Consider the following 19,380-nt stretch of genomic DNA (forward strand, 5'->3'; position numbering starts at 1 on the left):
GCATTTTCGACTTCGGAAAGTGTGCTTATGAGCTTTATCTGCTTGCCCATTCATTGAGCAAGATGCTTCCTGTTGTCGTAAAAGATCCACTTATCTTCGGACGTCACAATACGATCGAGAAATGGAACTTTCTTGTTGCGTACCCTTTGGAACCAACGCCGTAACTTGGATTCGGTGGTGTTCCTCTCACCCGAAATACCGTTGAAATTCCGAGCTGTCTCTGCTGCAGATCTGCCAAAATTGAACTCGTAGAAGATTTGGTGAAAAGCTTGCCCTAATAACCACAACGAAATGCGCTACAAAACGCTATACGGCTCTTAATATTAAAAATGAGTGTAACCGGAGGAAATTTGTTGCGAAGATAAGGCACCGAAAAACGCGCATTATTTTTGCACCGACCTAGCATTTCATATGCGAGGTGCACAAGGTTGCACGATATGTGAACAACAACTTTCGCAGAGACGTTCGTTATCCGGTTGTCCACCTGTCGTATTCGCTGTATCTTGCGCAGTCAGACTAATGTTTATTTCGGCCGCTGAAGCATCACCTGCACGAGGTGAAGTCCGACAAATCCAATGACCTCAAAACAGCAGTAGACAAATTTTCCGGTAGTCACTGCTTCCTCAATTCTGAGCAAGGGCTTTAATGATATTTTCAACAGTTGGGTGACTGAATACAATGAAGTTCCACGAGTTAAGGTTAATGAGAATAAATGATGTTACTTTAAAAAACTGAAAATTATTTGGTGCAGGACTTTCCGACAAGGAGATGAAAAACAAAACAAGGATTATTTTGATGTTGAAGACCTCGAATCGTTTTCAGGCCTTTGATAAAGAGTTTGTCGAAACGTCAGGCCAATGATAATGTTTCACCTAAACCTCGTTTTCATAACAAGAAAACATAGATTTGTTTTGGTTTATGAAGGCCTCTATCACTTTCCAATTTTTAGCAGTATAGGTGGATGTTTATTTGAAAAACAGATGCGAAAGCATTTCTCAGACTTTCTTGAGGTTTAGATGCACCAGGTTTGCTTGGCGACGTATATCACGGACGCATTGATATGGCATGTGGTCGATTTCGAATGACACAGGATCGTTTGAAGTTTTTCACCTTTTCCTATCCAATCGATTTCTCCGTTAAACAGGTATGATTTCGCTATAATTATTTTGTAGCTCCTCTCTAATTTTGGGGTAGTCTGATGACAATTTTTGGGGGCCAATTGTGTCCTTCCACAGATCAGGCCAGAAAGTTTGCCAGAGGGAACAGATTGTATGTATGAACAAGCTACAATTGCGATCATGCTTGCATCTGCGGACAACCAAAGGCATTTTTGGTCTACTCTGGGTGACTCTACCTACTCTGGGTGATAGCACGTATCCAAGAATTGATAATGTTGCTAGATCTACTTCTTTACATAGTTTGTACAATTCGTCGTATATTTTTTGATCGAATGGAGTTTTCCAGTACACTTTTGAATCGAAGATTTCTCGCATCATGGACTTTTAACGCTTAACGCCAAACGGTCCTGTTAGACCTATTGGGTCATAAATCGAATTAATTTGGCTCACGTCATCTCTCCTAGTCAACTTTTTATTGTGAACGAACTTTGTTTTCACAGTAAAGTTGTCTGTGATAGCATTGTAATCGACTCCTATATTTTCATTGATCCAGATTGGAGTTTGTCGGAATATGGAATTCTTGAATTCACTTCTTCAGAAGTTGAAATATACTCTTTCACTCCTATCTTGCTGAAGAGATACCCTGATTCCTTATACCTTCTTACAGCTTCAGGAACTGACTCTGCTTGCAAAAGTATATAATCCACGTACAAATTTTTGGCAATTTCTGTGGATAGCTCCGAGTTTTGGGATTCCAAGTAGGACAGAATCGCCATGTTTAGTATGCTCGGACATGCTGCAACGCCAAAGGGCAACCTTCTAAATCTACATTCGATGACGTTGTCTTTTGTTGGTGGGCGATTAACATTCCGAAGCTACAAGAAGCTGTATAGATTCTTGTGTGCGTCTATCAATAGGATTTGTGTGAAGGCAGATTCAATATCACACATTAATACGATCTTCTTGAACCTTGAGGAGGTAAGAATGTCGTGTATACTGTTAATGTTTAGACGAAGCGTCAAAGACTATCCTTAAACGGACCTTTTTCTGTGGTTTCCATACTCCTGTGTGTGGCATGTAATAGATTCCAGCCGCATAGCGGTCTGCTGTATCGAAGATCTCTACGATCCCTTCGCTGACATATTTGTTCACAAGATAGCAGTACCACTGCTTTTGTTCAGAATTACACAAGAGGACGTTTTGTAAGGATTCTAACCTTCTTATAGCTACTGAGTAGTTATTTTCCAATTGAATTACATTCTCTTTCAGCGGAAAGGGAGCTGTGATGATGTTGTTTTTCAAATGAGATCAATTTCGAGTGCCCTCGAAATATCTTTGAACTTTCTCGTCTCCCTGGGTGTCTTCCGGCATGATGCCGAGGCCGTCCAGCTCAAAGATTTTCTGTAAGAGTGCTTGTTCCGTGTTTTCGGAAATTCCTGTCAGGCTGTGACTTACTGTGTTAGCAGTGTCACTTTGCTGATTCTTCGACCATAAATTATGGGCAGCAGAGCGACTGCACCACGCGGATATCCGCTAACATCACGGCAACGCGGCTACTGAGGCTCTGACGAAGTCGACGACACCGAAACCGTAATAAAGTTTGTTAACATTCTTAGCTGTTGCTTAAATTCGACTATCAACAAGTTGCAATCTCTATGCCAAGATTCAAGGAAAGTCGAACTTTCGGACTTCTAGTCCAAAAACTGTTTTTTTAAGATGAAAACTAGATGGTGTTCTTCCGTTCCGTTCGCTGGATCCGTAACTAAATCGTGTAGTGGTCCAGTTCAACGAGAATGTGTGGATTTTGACGTTCATCACGAAGCTTTGAATTTGCTAAACAGATAGAGTTTGTTTTTAAGAACTCAAGAACTTCTGCGTTCGATTTCACTGAAGGAAATCCGTTTGTTATGACTGATTTGGTCTGCATGGTCATGCAAATTTCTTATCCGAAAGCAGTTCCTAGTTTTACCGGAACCATATGACTTTCGAAGCACTTGATATGCCCGCCAATTCCGGACATGGTACAGATTTCGGTCGTGTTCTTGGATAGACCGAGTTGTTCTGCAAGATTTTGTTTGATTAGTGTTTTTTTGTGCGCCAGAATCGAAGAAAAATAGCACTTTTTCATATGCCTTTTTTCTGACGTTCCAAATGTTGCCTTCAGCAGTCATCAGTATCAGTTGCTTACTGGTTTGACTGTGCTGAATGGAGTTTTCCTTGATCTGTGGGGGTTCCACAGACGCCTGAGTGTTTATTGGTTTAAACCTTTATGAAATATTTCGATTGTTTTCTTCTCTATTTTGCCAGCTGTGTTGCTTTTGGTGATTTTGGCCAACACGAACAAATTTGGGTTTCGAGTTGTTATTTTGGCTGAGTTGCTCTGTCTTAAAGCAGAGATTCATATGGTGTTTTTGTCCGCACTTTAGACAGTCTGATCTTTGGCAATCAAAGCTGCTATGATTAGGGGAGCAACACTTCCAACTGCGATGTTGCTCCTTCAGCATCTTGCGGCGAATGCTTTGGTCGGTGACCGTTCGGCACTGCATTGTTACATGATTGTCCTTATGACAGAACAAGCAGTTACGATTAGGGCGTAAGTTGTCATGATTGCTCTTTGATGGGATGACTTTGTTGATACGTCTATGGCCAAGTCTGCTTTCGACGTAGCTTTTTGCACCGCTCTCTGTTTTTAAGAGGTTCGTGAGGTCATCATCTGTTTGCCGGTGTTGTGATTGACTGACCACTAATACAGATTTTATGATGTCTTCAGGGACTTTGGGTGAGATTGTTTCACACCACATTGGGTCGCTGGTGTTCCCTACATCATACCCTGCAGAAATCATTTGTTTAGTCAGCATTCTTGTTTGATCAAATGTTGCAGAACAATTGTCGGTGGAATTGTTCGCTACACTCATAGTGACCAATTTTTTTGACTATTTGTGATCTGTTGGACTTGTGATTGGAGTAATTCTCCTATAATGTCTTGATAAACCATTTTTAGTTTTCACGAATGAGTTTTATCACTTCGATGGCTGTTTGCGCTCTTCCCTTTAAACTTTCTTTGAGTAGGACTATCTTTTCTATAATGTCCACTTCTTCACTGTTATGGACAAGGGCTTCAAAAATAGCCCAGTATTCTGGGAAGTCATCAGAATTCTCGTAAAATTTTTGTAGGTTGGCTTGTAGAGGTTTTATTGACCGTAGCGTCCTTTTAGCAGTGCCACTATTGCATGTCGATGCTGAATTTGTGTCTTGCGAGCAAGATGGTATTGGATGTCTCGCACACAATTTTCGTTTGTGTTATCAATTTCGCCATCTTCTTCTTCGTTTTCTTCATTGTTGACGTTATCGTCTCTTTGGGGCTTTAGGAACATGTATCCCAGTTTGATTTCCATATTTTCGTGCATATTTTTTGTTCCATCAAGGCGCGCTGTTAGCATGAATTTTAGGTCACTTGCTTCAGTTATCGCAATTGTAGCTGTGATTCTTCCTCCATTTGTTCAATTCCAATCATCAAAACCTTCCTTTCGGACTTGTTTTTGCAGTTTTTGTACTCACCCCTAACCTCGTTATATAATTCTTGGAGGTTTTCTTTTGCCTCTTTATTTGCCTTATGCTAATTTGTAGCAGAGCTGTGGCTGATCGGCATCTTTGGTAAATTTCCTTATCTTTTGCTGAGTATTCAACCTGTTTAGTGTATTCTCTGTAACGGGATACTAAAATTTTCAACGTCGTTGCGCTGAGAACTATTGTTCTGTGGAAATGCCGCGCCATTTCTTTCTTTATGCACGTGCAAATGCGATAAACTTCGCTTGACCTACTGTAGCTTTGACAGAGGTCCGATCAACTGTTTCTTGACAGTGATGTGCGTTCCAGTACTGGGATGAGTCTGATGCGATCCACAGTCTTTGGTTTGACCGTATAAGTTGCTCAATGGGCTAGTCTCTTTCTCCTGGCCTCAAAGATGTTACTCTTTGACGCGGGAGTACTTTCTTGCTTTAGCTGATGCACCAAAATGTGGGGTGCTGAAACTCTTGGGATCTTTGCCCGAATCGTTCCAATGAACAAATAGGTGGTTCAGTGAATGTTTATTGCCACAACTAGACGACCACTCGTGAGCAATGAAGGCGAAGTATAGTAAGCACACCAAACAGCAACTAGCATAAGCGGGGCACGCCCATAAACTACTTGAGTTGCGTTGAGCTGACTTGAGTGAGGTCACGATAAGTAACCATCATCGCTAGATGATACGGGAAAGGTCACTCACACTCGGCTCGACCGTGGGAAATACAGTATGGGAAGGGATGGAAGTTGTCAGAAAGTCACCAGTTTCTGCTTTATGTAAAGTCGAAACCTAATACCGGGAAGTGTTTAGTAGTAACTTGCGTCGCGCTAATCACCATAGAACAAAACTGTTATATTTATGTTTTCTTGTTATGCCAACGAGGTTTAGGTGAAACTTTTTTACTGGCCTGACGTATTGACAAACTCGTCTTTTTCAAAGGCCTGAAAATGGTTCGAGTCTTTGATACCACGCATGTCCCATCAAACTCCTCCACTCTCCTCGCCTAGCCTCGATATTGTTCCAAGTACACCACGCAAGATCTTTAGAAGGAAAACAACTGACCTTATAGCTCACAGAGTATTACGAACGGAAAGAAGTCATTGGTAACTGATAAGCACTCATTTTTGTTATTCATGGACGGATTCCTGACGGAAATCCAAAATGCTTCCAATGCCTTCCTAGCAGATATTTCTTTCTCGTGGGCTAATATCGTACATTTATTGTATTATAAATTCAATTTAGTTTAATTGTATTTATTGTAAATGTACGATATTAGCCCACGAGAAAGAAATATCTGCTAGGAAGGCATTGGAAGCATTCTGGATTTCCGTCAGGAATCCGTCCATGAATAACAAAAATGACTGCTTATCTATACCAATGCATTACCAATGACTTCTTGCCGTTCGTAACACTCTGTGAGCTATAAGATTACCCCACATGCAGTTCCTTAACGTTATCCAGACACCAGGACTTAAGGACACTGCACAGCGCGTAGATCTCATTCGCCTTGGTGACATTCTTTAAGAACGCGGTGGTTTACTAACTCTGCTAGTCGGTGGAACTGGTCAGTTGTTTTCTTTCTGAAGGTCTTGCGTGGTGTACTTGGAACAATATCGAGGCTTGGCGAGGAGAGTGGAGGAGTTTGATGGGATATGCATGGTACTAAAGACCTCGAATCATTCTCAGGCCTTTGGAAAAGACAAGTTTGTCGATACGTTAGGCCAATAAAAAAGTTTCACCTAAACCTCGTTGGCATAACAAGAAAACATAAATACACTCTCAAATGCCGAGGTTTCAAGAAGAGAGGACTTGCGAACTATTATAGCTATTATAGCGAGGAAGACTTTTCATTGTTGCTACTAGCGTTGACATAATGATTTTTTTCAGATGATTTTCTTGAAAATTTATCTGTCTATGCTATCTTTTATTGAAGACTGATTTGAATTCAAACTGAGAAGAGGTAATGATGATGATGATGAAGTTCATGAAAATCACATAGGTATTAGACGGGTTAAAACAGTTTAGAATGGGTTTGGCATAATCGCTAACTTCAAAAGGTGAGTTGACTTCCATAAGTGAAAGATGGATGACTTGCATTGTAGAAGGCGAGCACATGCCAAGGAGGAGCACGACTATAGGTCTCACCGTGACCAAAAGATTTTTTATTAAATAAAAGAGATGAGAAACTGGAGTAAAAAAAACAAATTCCTGAGGGAAGTCAGGAATGCCGTTGGAAATTTAGCCTTGTGTGTATTACCCGATGATAGTTTCTCAAGACATAGTGCGATGTACAGAAACAAGGATCTACTTGATGTCATCAATTTACTTAGGTTACCAGTTCTCCCTCAAAGTGGAGCTAGCGGTTGCGATCGAAGGTGACCTTTGCTTGGAGCAATATGACTGCAGAAGTGCCTTAAAATATTTCTACTCCTACTGCAGCCGTCCACGCAAAGGCTTCAAGTCGTTTTGATGCGACGACAACCACATGAGTTTATTTTGGACACTTTGTAACATTGAAATCATCAATGGAAAAAGGCAAATCACGGACATAAAATCTAGGAACACTTCCTGTTGTACCAGCCAGATATGTAGTGTGCAGAAGAAGTACACTGTATATACGGTTTAAATGCATTTGTAACGATGGAATCACAGCTATTCAACATTTGTGCCAATATGGCGAATTTGTTAAGGAGTCTGGGAAATATTCGTTAATTGCTTCTCAGTATTGTCCTTTAAATTAAGCATTCAGAGAGGCAGTTACCAATAAGACTTCTTGAGAAGCGATATTCTTGACATTTACCATTCTTTTCTTTTGATATGAATCCATAACTTTCAGGTATATCTCATTCGCGATCCTGGAAAAAGACACGACATGAATTTTATTTTAATGCCATTTTCGTCATACTTATGGGTTCTTCTTAGTGCAACAATAATTGTTGTAACTTTAACACTGCTGCTTATACGATATGTTGAATTTTTCGATTACGGAGAATCACTGAGGAAGTGGGTTTTGATGGTAAACAACAAAACTGGTTACTTAGAATCTATGTACATCAAATAAAAAAATTGTAGGACTTCCTCAAACGCTCTCTACCACATGATCTCTTTTTCAACGAATTTTGTCATTGAAGCCAGACCATTACCCACCTTTGCAACCTTCTGGGTATTCCTTTTTTTCATGTATTACGTGATTTTCCATACATTACGGTTTCAATGCACCATACAATCCGCGTTTATCAGCATGATACATACCACAGGGGACTACATCAGTATGGATGTTGATATGGACTCACGTGTTCATCGTTTATTACACTTCTGAATTGCGTGGTATGCTAATTGTTTCATCGACGAAGAAAGTTCCTTTTAGCGATTTTAACGGATTTGTTAAGGCCCTTGAGTAAGTTAGCTTGTTGTACTACATATTATATTACATATGAGGTGGACGTATAGAGAGACTGATTACAAACTCTTAGATATGGACATCAGGGAACTTGGAGATTAGTATCAGGCGACAACGAATAAGAAAAAGATTTTTGAATTGATTTTCTTGAGCTGTGGCCAAGACTGGTATTGATCAATACCAATCTTGGCTACAGCTTAAGAAAATCAATTAAAAACTACGTTTCAACATGCCGAGATCCAAAGACAGTTGAACATGGGAAATACTCAAAGAAAACGGTTAATTGTGGTCTAGCGCCATCAGTTTGCTCAAACGCACAAGAACTACACAAGAATTTTAGAACACACACAATGTTGGTAGATACACACTACATCTACATAAACCCTTTGGGACTAATGTATGACAATGCTACCGATGATTTAAGTCAGGAGAAGCGCCTGAAAGCGAATTTGCGCTGTCACATGCGGCGTGATTGCAAAACGTATGACCGTAAAGGATGAAGGAATTTGAAAAAGATTGAAGATCACGAAGCCAGCAAGATCCTACGCTCTACTAAGAGAGTATAGGATGAAGAAGATGATTTTCACTAGTTGTGAAGATTGCCAAAGAACTCACTACGACAACTCTGGTAATCTTTTGGAGACGAAGCAGTTCAACGTCTTTCTGAATGTGCTCTGTACTTGAACTCGAGCAGCTTCACCAACGACAGACAAGCCACATAGCCGGAGGTCGCGGTCTGTGTCCTGAAAATGACAAAAAGTGCGGAAATGAAATGTCGGAAATAGAGCGGAAATGTTGAAATCCTTTTATTCACTCAAGATTTAAAAAACCCATTGAAGGGCTACACGTGGAGACTCGCTATCTTATTTTCTATCCGACTGCGATCCGACCCAAAATTTGACCCAAAAATTGCCGTTAAATATCATTACTTGATGGGACACACGTGGCTCTCCAGCAAATAACTGTGGATGGTCTTACCAAACATAACGAAGGAATAATGCGCAGCGAGTAAGTAAACTTTTGTTCCAACCGGTACGCTACTGACCACGCATTCGTTGAGAGGAGAAGACTGGAGTATTTTTTCTTTTGTTTTTTTTTTGTTGTTGTTCTCAATGTGCTTGTTGCTATGAGATTCCGTTTACATAGTAAATCGAAGAACAGCTCCTGCGATCTAGACATCACAGGATCTATTTCACCGTTTGAAATGGGAAGTGGAGTAGTGCAGGCTTCTTCTCAACTTTGCCGTCGACGGTATCGTAGGAGGAACACTTGCGCACCATCTTGGTACCTAATAGGCCTCTTTCGCTTGGGTTAATCTTTAACTTGCCTGATGTCTGCGCTTAGGGCTCTAGAATAGCAGATAACAGTTTATTTTACAGAGAGGGTTCTTATCGATTCCTTACACCATCACATGATTGGATACCGGAATGTCCTGGTGCATACACGGCCGTTTCGTGTGTGGAACTTTTCGATAGAATTTTTAAGAAGTATCCGCCGGTTAAGGGTGGCATATCGCAACTTGCTAATGAATCTTTTGTGCGAAAGGTAAATGAGAGGTAGTATTCACGGTTATTTTTGATGTTTTTTTTTCTCTAGTCGTAGATAGAATTTTTAAAAGTCAGACATCCATTGCAGATCTAGCGTTTAGATGCCTCCGCCTAGCCGATGAGACAGACATAGAGAACTGTGAAACTGTTATTAACTTTACTTAAGGACAATTGCTGGAGAAAACCAAACAATAAAACGCCTTCCCAAAAGAAAATTGTCGAAGTGTCATTGTAGATGTGCCTTAGTTCCTTGCATTCCTTTGTGGTTTCGAAAAGCATTCAGCTAGCAACAATGGTTGGTGCCGCAATTACACCAAAGACCGTATTCGTAAACTTTTAGAATTTTCGCTGCATCACACCTGCTTCTTGCTGCAGACTGATCTTGAGGAATTGAATATCTTGGCAGAGTTAATAAACTTTCATACCTCACCATAATACCAGCTGACGGAAAATATTATTGCATGTTGAGCATCACGACCATTGAAAATGAGGCGCTCTACTTTGGCGGTTCACAATTTTCTCAGTGTATAAACCTAAGCAAATGAATTTGTGAACGGCCGATAGAAGTGCACGAATCCTATGATACATCCTTTGCTCGTGGACGGTACGTATTCCTTTTAGCAAAAATCTCCTCTCGTAAGCGTACAGTGGTACGAAGAGTCGCGTATTGGTGGAAAGTATAGCGTTTGGACGCAAAAAACGTTCAGATCGAATATTTGGGTTATTGCTGACTTCATTGTAAGCTTACTACATTAATTAATTTTTTACTGAACATTAATTAGTTTTTTAGTGCAAAATTAGTAGTATTGTTGCCTTGAACGGCGTCCAGTTAGGCTTGGTAAAAACGTTTTTCTTTTGTTGCTTTTAGGTTTCTCCAGCTTCATTTATTTTGGCCACGAATTTCAGCTATCTCAACGAGCTCAACAAGGGAATTATTGAACTGCTTCCCGCATTCAAGGTGAGACTTTTTAACCATTGCAAAGTTTTCTATTGGAAGTCCGTGCGTAATTTTAGTTGCTTTCGCTAATTTGTATTGTAGAACTATTCGACAGGCAACGTTCAAATATCAGTTATTCGAAGTTATTAGAAAAAGTCAGAGAAATGAATAATAATAACTGCTATCTAACTCCAGAAGACTTGTGAAAGCAAATTAATGAATGAATAATACATTGAATAAATGTGTTGAATCCCTAAAAATCATATTTATTTGATTACGGATCTTAACTTCAAGCCAGCGTTGTAATTGGATTGAAATTTACCTTGATTGTCTGCATCCTCCCGACTGTCCCTAGAGAGTAGGAATTTCGTATGAAAATGAAGCTAACTTAGCTTTAAAATTGGAGGAAAAATAAAATAGGAGCGAAGAAAATTAATATTTCTTTCCCATCACAACAAATGGGGGCATTTACATAATTTTTGCTTTTGACACTTTGTAATTTTCTCACTTACGGACATAACACTAATGGTTTTCGTCCAGATGAATATAAATCTACTTTGAAAGATGCACATGAAACTTTTGAACTCCCGTCTGACTACAATGTATAATCAAAAACGGTTACTCTTACTTTTACCATTGGCGATGTCTGAACCTCACAACTTTTTGGTGTGGATCGAACTACTTGTTTAAGTTACCATGTTATTTTGTGCGATTGCTTCCAATAGGCGCGATATTGTGAAAAATCTGTGTTTGAATCCAAATACGTTTGTGTAAAAATCTCAGAGCACTTCGCAAGTAAATAAGAAGAGCGTAAACAATTCGATACAGAGATCACGTTTGCGTTTGTAGCAGAATTTTTAAGGAAGGAGCTACGCCAATATTGCAAGTCTCCATCTCTTTCATGTGTGAGTTTTAAAGCGAAATAAATGTTCTTCATAGGAATTTCCAGTGGAACATTAATGTGCCATTTTATCATCACTTTCTACTACTGAAAGCTAAAGATTAACTATAGAAAGCTGTTTCAGTTTAGGAGCTAATTATTTGTAGGATAGAGTGTCTGGCTTCTAAACTCCTTATTTACTCCTGATGTCGATAGATTTAGCCACGCGGTTCAGCTGAAAACTAAAATTATTCAAAGCTTTTGAAATAATGAAGTATGGTTTCGTAAATGGCGTACTCCTACTATTATAGTAGAGCGAGAGTGTAATCCAAACGTTCTTAAAACGTTCGAAATCACAAACTTTCGAGCAGTTGTTCTCTGTTTGATGCTAGCGCGGAGGTAACACGTGGCTGCGTGATGTTATCTGCATTGAGAAAGCAATCCTTCTGTAGCATTGGATTAAGGAATAACTCGTGAGTGTTTTTTTTTCTCCTTCAACCTAATTTAAAATGCACAGAAATAATAAGAACATTTTCAGAAAGTTTTTTTTTTTACATCAGAATAAAGGGACGAGGGGTCATAACAGCTTATATGACATTTTCAACTGTCCGCTTAAAGGAGGTAACAAAGCCGCAAGTTGCTCGTGAAATTTGAACTGTCCATATGAGGCATACATAGGTTTTAAAATCATACAAAAGAAACAATAATAAGAAGAGTCTCCTGATCCCGGAGGAAAGCATGCTGCGGTAGCGTTAGGAAGGCCGGGTTGCAGGAGTCTTGTAGGCCGCCGAAACGGCAAAAGACTAGTATGGCGATGTGTACCTACAAAACACGTACGCTTGCATTAGAAACGGCTACTAAAGATCTGATAATAGAGTTGATGGAGTTGGTGTCTTCATCAACACCACCATAGCTAAGCACATTGACTCGTCCCAGCAATTTACGCGCCAAATTCTACGTCTGCGGATGAGAAGATGTGGTTCAACGAATTTCTTCGTTGATTACGTTCGAACATCAAACTACGATGAAGAAAAAGTCGAAGATTTTTATATAGATCTACAGCAGTCCTACAGAGAGGACTGTGCCTTCTACAAAGTTACGTTTAGCCAGTTTCAACGTTGAAATAGGCTTCAAAATAGCGCTTAAGGAGTTCCGAAATACGGAACATCATCTAAAAGCTTCTTACAAGGGTGATTCTTAACAGGAGTGAAAAGGTGGCGTTAGATGAAGGATAATCAATCGAACAAACAGGGTTTTGAAAAAGGCAACAGCACGATTGGCAACATTTACACTGTCTCGAGACTCTTCGAGGTATCGCGAGAGTACAAGATGCCGTTATGTCTTATCTTCATCGACTTAAGGAAGGCAATCAACCCAGTTGAGATAGAAGCGATTATGTAAATGCCCAATTTGCTTAACTGTACAAATATATCCGAGTGGAGTATAGCCTATCTTGTTCTGGAAATGAACGTGAGGAACGACTTATCCCCAGAGCAGTGCAGAAGGAAACGGGCGACTTATGGAGCGTATAAGAGCGGAGGGTTGAAAGAATGATGCCAGGAGGGTCTTGTTTCATACAAGTGAGAGAGGAGGTTTGAATTTTTAGTCTACGTCAACGGTGAGATGCCAAGCAAAGAAGTTGGAAAACTCAAGGTGGAATCGACACGACCATGCTTTTAATGCATTTCAACGACAAACCATTGGACGAAAGGCCTTGAGCGACTGGGTATCGCGATATCAAACGCACTACAGAATGATCGCCGTTTCGTTCAGGCTCATCCACAAAGTCCTCTGAAGGAAAATTTGATTCTCCTGGTATCACTCGGAAAAAGAGAAACCACAACTCTCGAACGCGATCCAGAAAATTGGTAGAATTGCTGTCGTCCGCTCGTCAATTCGAAGAAAAAGCTTTCGAGGAGCTCTCGAGAAACTTAACGGAAGGTGGGCGAAAGACTTTGGAAACCATAAGAAAAACAACAACGGAAAATACATACAGACTTGATTTATTTTCAGTATTTCTTTTTCGTTTTTCGTAGAACATAAAAGGATTATTCTCAAACTTGGACTTGGACGATGCCAGCTTGATCTGCTTTGAGGCCAGAATTTCTACTTCGGAAGCGCGATTAGCAACGACAACATGCATTTTCAAGAATTGCTTCTTTTTTGTGAACACAAAATCCAGAAAATAAAAGGTTTTGAGAATGCTCCGTTTTGTCTATTTCATATTTCATTTTTTGATGACTACGCGAAACGAACCTATGAAATTTAGAAAATCAAGGTGCTGCTACCGTACAGGGACCGTACGTTCCATCAAATGATGACTGACGTTTTGCTAATACATTTTATTTCTTGGCACATTTTTAAGTTTGAAAAATTAACTCTCATGGATTTTTCCTTTATTTATTAATTATAATCAGATAAAAATTGAAAAATATGGGGTAGCAAAGTTTGCGGGTTCTCAGTAAAAATTATGAAGAGGCTGCGGTTTTCTTTAGGCTTCTCTCTCACGATCTGTCCATGATACACAGTCTTGTAAACTTTAACTATACCGTTTAAGTGCCTCCTCATTATTTGTATAACTTTTCAAGAGTATTGAGGCCCATTACACGCCTCAATACCGGAAAGCAGTTCTAACGGAAACGCCGAAATCATCCGCCTTCACTCTCACTCAGCTCAGCAGTATTTTTTATATCCATGCTACTTTGGTGATGTTCTCCGTCTTGTTGCTAGCGGCTGAAATAATATATGGTAGGTGTTTTATGTTTGCTTTTGAACATGAAAACACACATACACACACGGACTAAGCTCATTATTATATATCATGATATACATATTTGAATGTACAATATATATAAGCCAATTGGGCAATTTCTCATACTATGAACTATTAGATACAAATGCAATGAGGTACAAAAATACGCTCCAAAACAACTATATGAATTGTCCTTTACCAGTCTGAACGTTTGGCATTAATATACGGATACTTCATTTAGTTGCCGGCTGCCGGCTATTAAACGAACGTCTCATTCACCTTTTGCGACATGCAGATGAAGTTATTGCGCAATCTGACGCACCGGGACACGTCCACTCCATTTAATAGCTATCCCGCGTCGGCGCACCAATTCGACGCCGGAGGACCCGTCGCACCCCCCTTTTTGGAATTTCGCCACACACATACACACATACACACATACACACATACACACATACACACATACACACATACACACATACACACATACAAACATACCCACATACACACATACACAAGTACACATATACACACATACACACATACACGCATACACATATACACACATACACGCATACACGCATACACACATACACAAATATGCACATACACACTTATACACATACACACATACACGCATTCACACATACACACATACCCACATACAAACATACACACATACACAAATATGCACATACACACTTATACACATACACACATACCCACATTCACACATGCACACATACACGCATACACACATACACACATACACATATACACATACACACACATACAAACATACACACATACACACATACACAAATACGCACATACATACATACACACATACACACATACACACATACACACATACACACATACACACATACACACATACACACATACGCACATACATACATACACACATACACACATACACACATACACATACACACATACACACATACACATACACACATACACACACATACAAACATACTCACACATACATACACACATACCCACATACACACATACACGCATACACATATACACACATACACAAATATGCACATACACACTTATACACATTCACACATACACACATTCACACATACACGCATACACACGTACACACATACCCACATACACACATACCCACATTCAGACATACACGCATTCACACATACACACATACCCACATACACACATACACACATACACACATACACACATACACACATACACACATACACACATACCCACATTCACACATACCCACATTCACACATACCCACATTCAGACATACACGCATTCACACATACACACATTCACACATACACACATACACACATACACACATACACACATACACACATACACACATACACACATACACACATACACATACACAGTACACACCTACCACACATACCCACATTCAGACATACGCGCATTCACACATACACACATACCCACATTCACACATACACGCATACACATATACACACATACACACACATACACACATACACACATACACACATACACACATACACACATACACACATACACATACACACATACACACATACACACATTCACACATACACGCATACACACGTACACACCTACCCACACACACACATACCCACATTCAGACATACACGCATTCACACATACACACATACCCACATACAAACACACACACATACATACATACACACATACACACATACACACACATACCCACATCCACACATACACGCATACACACACACACACATACACACATACAAACATACACACATACATACACGTGACAGACTAAGCCCGTTATTATATAGCATGATGGTTGTCTCTATTGTCAGCAACGAAACAAAAAAAAAACAGTGGATTGCTTTTACAGCAGTCCGTTGTAACAAGTAATTGCAGAGTTCAGGAGGACTGAAGAATGAGGATTCTTGATAGTCCTAATGTGTTCACATCGACATACGTTTTTTTTAGTGCAGTGCAGCATGTTTATGATTATTGTTATCACTTTCAGATCGAACACGAAAAAGAAGGATAGCACGGCTACAGGAGACAACGATCGCAATGCAAACCCTTCCTACCACGTCGCAAAACGTCAACGGAAGTGATATGATGTAGTCAAGAATGTGGTTATCTCTTCATTGATACTCTGTTCTATATGGGATAAGCGTACAAACAAATCTTCGCCGTCGATGTCAAATGTATTTAAAACCAATGTGTCATAAAACTGACAATGTTGAAGTTTCTGTCATATAGAATATAGAGTATAGAGTTAGAGTAATAGTAATAGAACATGGAGTTTGGAGTGTTCATTCTGAACTTAGTCGTCCTGAAAAACGGCGCATGTTCTCAGGAGATACGTAAAAACAGTAATTTATACCCTGAACTTCGTATTTTTTTTGTCAGAAACCCTAACATCCAGCTTCACGATATGCCGTCTTTTACAACGATAACTAGGCTGCAGAGCAAATGATCCTGGGCACTAGGCAGCGCAATGATGTGGTCTTTTTCGCTTCGTTCTGCAATCTGCTAGTGGTAGATGAAGGTGCTCTGTTACAATGCAACGAGAGAAGAAATATTAGTAGCGTTAACACCACGGTTAGTATCACTAAAACAACGGTGATGCTTTCAACTACATGCTGTTAAGAAAAAAGCAATCTTAAATTATTTGTTCTAATCACATGAAATAAATGGAAACTGAGAATGTTCTCCAGCAAACATTGATTTGCAAGTAATGATTTTTTTGATAAGGGAATTGTTAGACCCGATAATAGAGGGTGGCCTAGGGAAAAGGGAAATTTTGAATGTAGTAACGACAGCCCTTAGTAGTTGCCAGACAGGTGGGAGTGGCATCGTTCAGCATACAACCATTTGCCATTTAGTAATCATGGGCTAATGGATCTGTTCACGTAGGAATTCCCATTGAGCAGCAGTCACACCATCACTGTTGTTGGAAAGTTGCAAAGTAACGAAATATTCGAGTTTTGGTCGACCTTAGCGTGATGACTCGACATATTGTCTCTGATGAACTGCAACGAAGTTGTTAATCTACTTCATTGACGAACGTTTTCACAAACTGGCTTAGTCGAAGCATGGAAGGACAATCTGATCCGCAATTCAGTAGACTAAATCCCTCACATTCAAACAAATAAAAAATCCCTCTACATTGTCCAACGAAACTGTCCAATTGCCGAATATTAACATAGTTATTATATGAGATGCTCGACGTAGATAAACCATTAGTATTTCTGGGAATCTTAGAACAACCGGCGTGAAAAAACTCCAAACCTCAGAAGGTTTGAAAGCTGATCTCTCACCCCAAGAGACTGATTTGAATACAGCACAGATTTCAGTATAGGCTCTGTTATGTTTCTGCTTTTTTATGATCTAAATATACTGAATCTCTTTTATTCTTTCCACTGCTATTTTTTATGTGTTCTTATAAAAAGATGGCACAATAGTCGCAATGTATTCGTCATCACACCCTGTGCAAGAAAAAAAAACCAAATAAATTCTCATGATCTGAGGATATCATAAAGCCTCATTGCGTCGTGGGAGAAATATATTGTGTTGTATTTATAACGGGGTCGAGACGACATGGAGTTGCGGAAGCAGCTGCTCTCGAAGCTGCACGGTGGACACAGCGGCTGCAATCGGTACGGAGCATCGCGGACTACAGCGAGGAGTGATGTCAGCAAGGATCGCAGCCTCAACTGCGCCGCTTCGAGCGGAGCACCGCACACAACTGCACCGCGTTTCATGTCGTTTTGATTCGACTATATGTTATAGGTGGTTCCGTAGTAGCCTGTATTTGAAAGTAATCAATGGTACTTTTATCACCTCACGGCTCTCACGAGACTAATGGCAGTGTTCACTTCACCAGAGCTGTAACAGGAACAGAAGTATCTCATCTATGGAGAGATGTCCATCACTGTTCTAGACTTGAGTACTGCACGTAAAATTGCATTAGGATTAAATGTATTCGAAAGAAAACACTTTCTGACCGGAGTCAACAAATGTCCTCTCTCCTCAAGCCCATTGTTAAGGTTTTTGCTTGACGTGTTTGTAACTGCAGCTGAAATAGGTAGATGAACAAGGAAAAAGTGAACGAAGATGCTGTAGCGACTTTTAAAAATGACAGCAAAGAGATTGCCAATTCATTAGAGCCACTCAAATAACTTTAGTATCCACAATAAAACCGTGTAACTTTCTACCTTGAGAAGATATCAGCTGGAATTTGTTCAGTATTCGATCAGCTCGGTTTTTATTCCCCTTATGTAGCCTGACAAGAGGTCCGACTTTTTTTTATCATTCATTACTGCAAATCAAAGAGAAGTCCCTTGATCCAGGAAGTCACGAAACAGCTGGATCACATGTAGCGCACTCGGTTATAGGTCCGTTGTAGCCACACGGTCGAGGGTTCGAAACCGCCCAGGTGCAGACCAGGCCCTTCATCCCTCCGGGGTCGATAAATTGGTACCAGACTTGTCAGTGAGGATAAAAACACTGAGTTGATCATCGGCTGGCTCCGCAATTCATTGTATAAGCCAAAACTTTTTTGGCCAAACGCCAAACGCATTCCAAAACCCCAAAGATTACGAATTTCAGTAAAACGCGTTGGCGCATCCCAAGTGGATTGATAGGCCAGTGACTTTATCCTTTTAAACAAACGTGGATGTTTCTGTTATTTATGGTGTACGATCAAAAAGGACTGCTACTAGACAGCCGTTCAACAATCGATCTGTTTTCTCCTTCTCCAATCACCGATGTAGCGACCGGAGGTGAACGGGAGTTCACATCTTGGTTTGTTCTGGGGAAAATGCAATCCGGTAGTTGGGTTCCATACTCGTAGGTCGACATGATAGTAAAAGCAGCGCTACAGTAGGTAAAGCAAAAGTGTTTATTGTTTGACGAAGATTCCTCCATTCACAGGGACCGTTAGCAAGCTCGCATCATTTATGCGCTCTGCCGTTGTACCCCTGCCTACATCACCAGAGAGAATAGAGTTAAATACAGAAGACTGGAGATTATATATTACCAGTCTGAACGCCCGGACAAAGTCGGACTTCAGACCTTCTGTGGAGTTCCCTTCGCTCCCCTTCACTGATCGACAAAAATTAATATTAGTGTCGTTTTCTGCGAAATTG

The 19,380-nt window shown here is 40.1% G+C and overlaps 1 protein-coding gene across 1 annotated transcript; it reads left to right on the top strand.

Annotated features, from left to right (window-relative positions):
• Nucleotides 1-411: 411 nt before the first annotated feature.
• Nucleotides 412-16,341, top strand: RB195_017933 (uncharacterized protein; the record flags this gene model as incomplete). Its single annotated transcript, XM_064185140.1, has 5 exons — nt 8,013-8,080; nt 9,463-9,628; nt 10,252-10,368; nt 10,499-10,588; nt 12,220-12,360. The coding sequence occupies 5 exons, from the start codon at nt 8,013-8,015 to the stop codon at nt 12,358-12,360; spliced, it is 582 nt and encodes a 193-aa protein (XP_064041021.1).
• Between the last annotated feature and the right edge of the window lie 3,039 nt (nt 16,342-19,380).

This window comes from Necator americanus, chromosome II, assembly GCF_031761385.1.
Source record: "Necator americanus strain Aroian chromosome II, whole genome shotgun sequence".
Taxonomy (NCBI): Eukaryota; Metazoa; Nematoda; class Chromadorea; order Rhabditida; family Ancylostomatidae; genus Necator; species Necator americanus.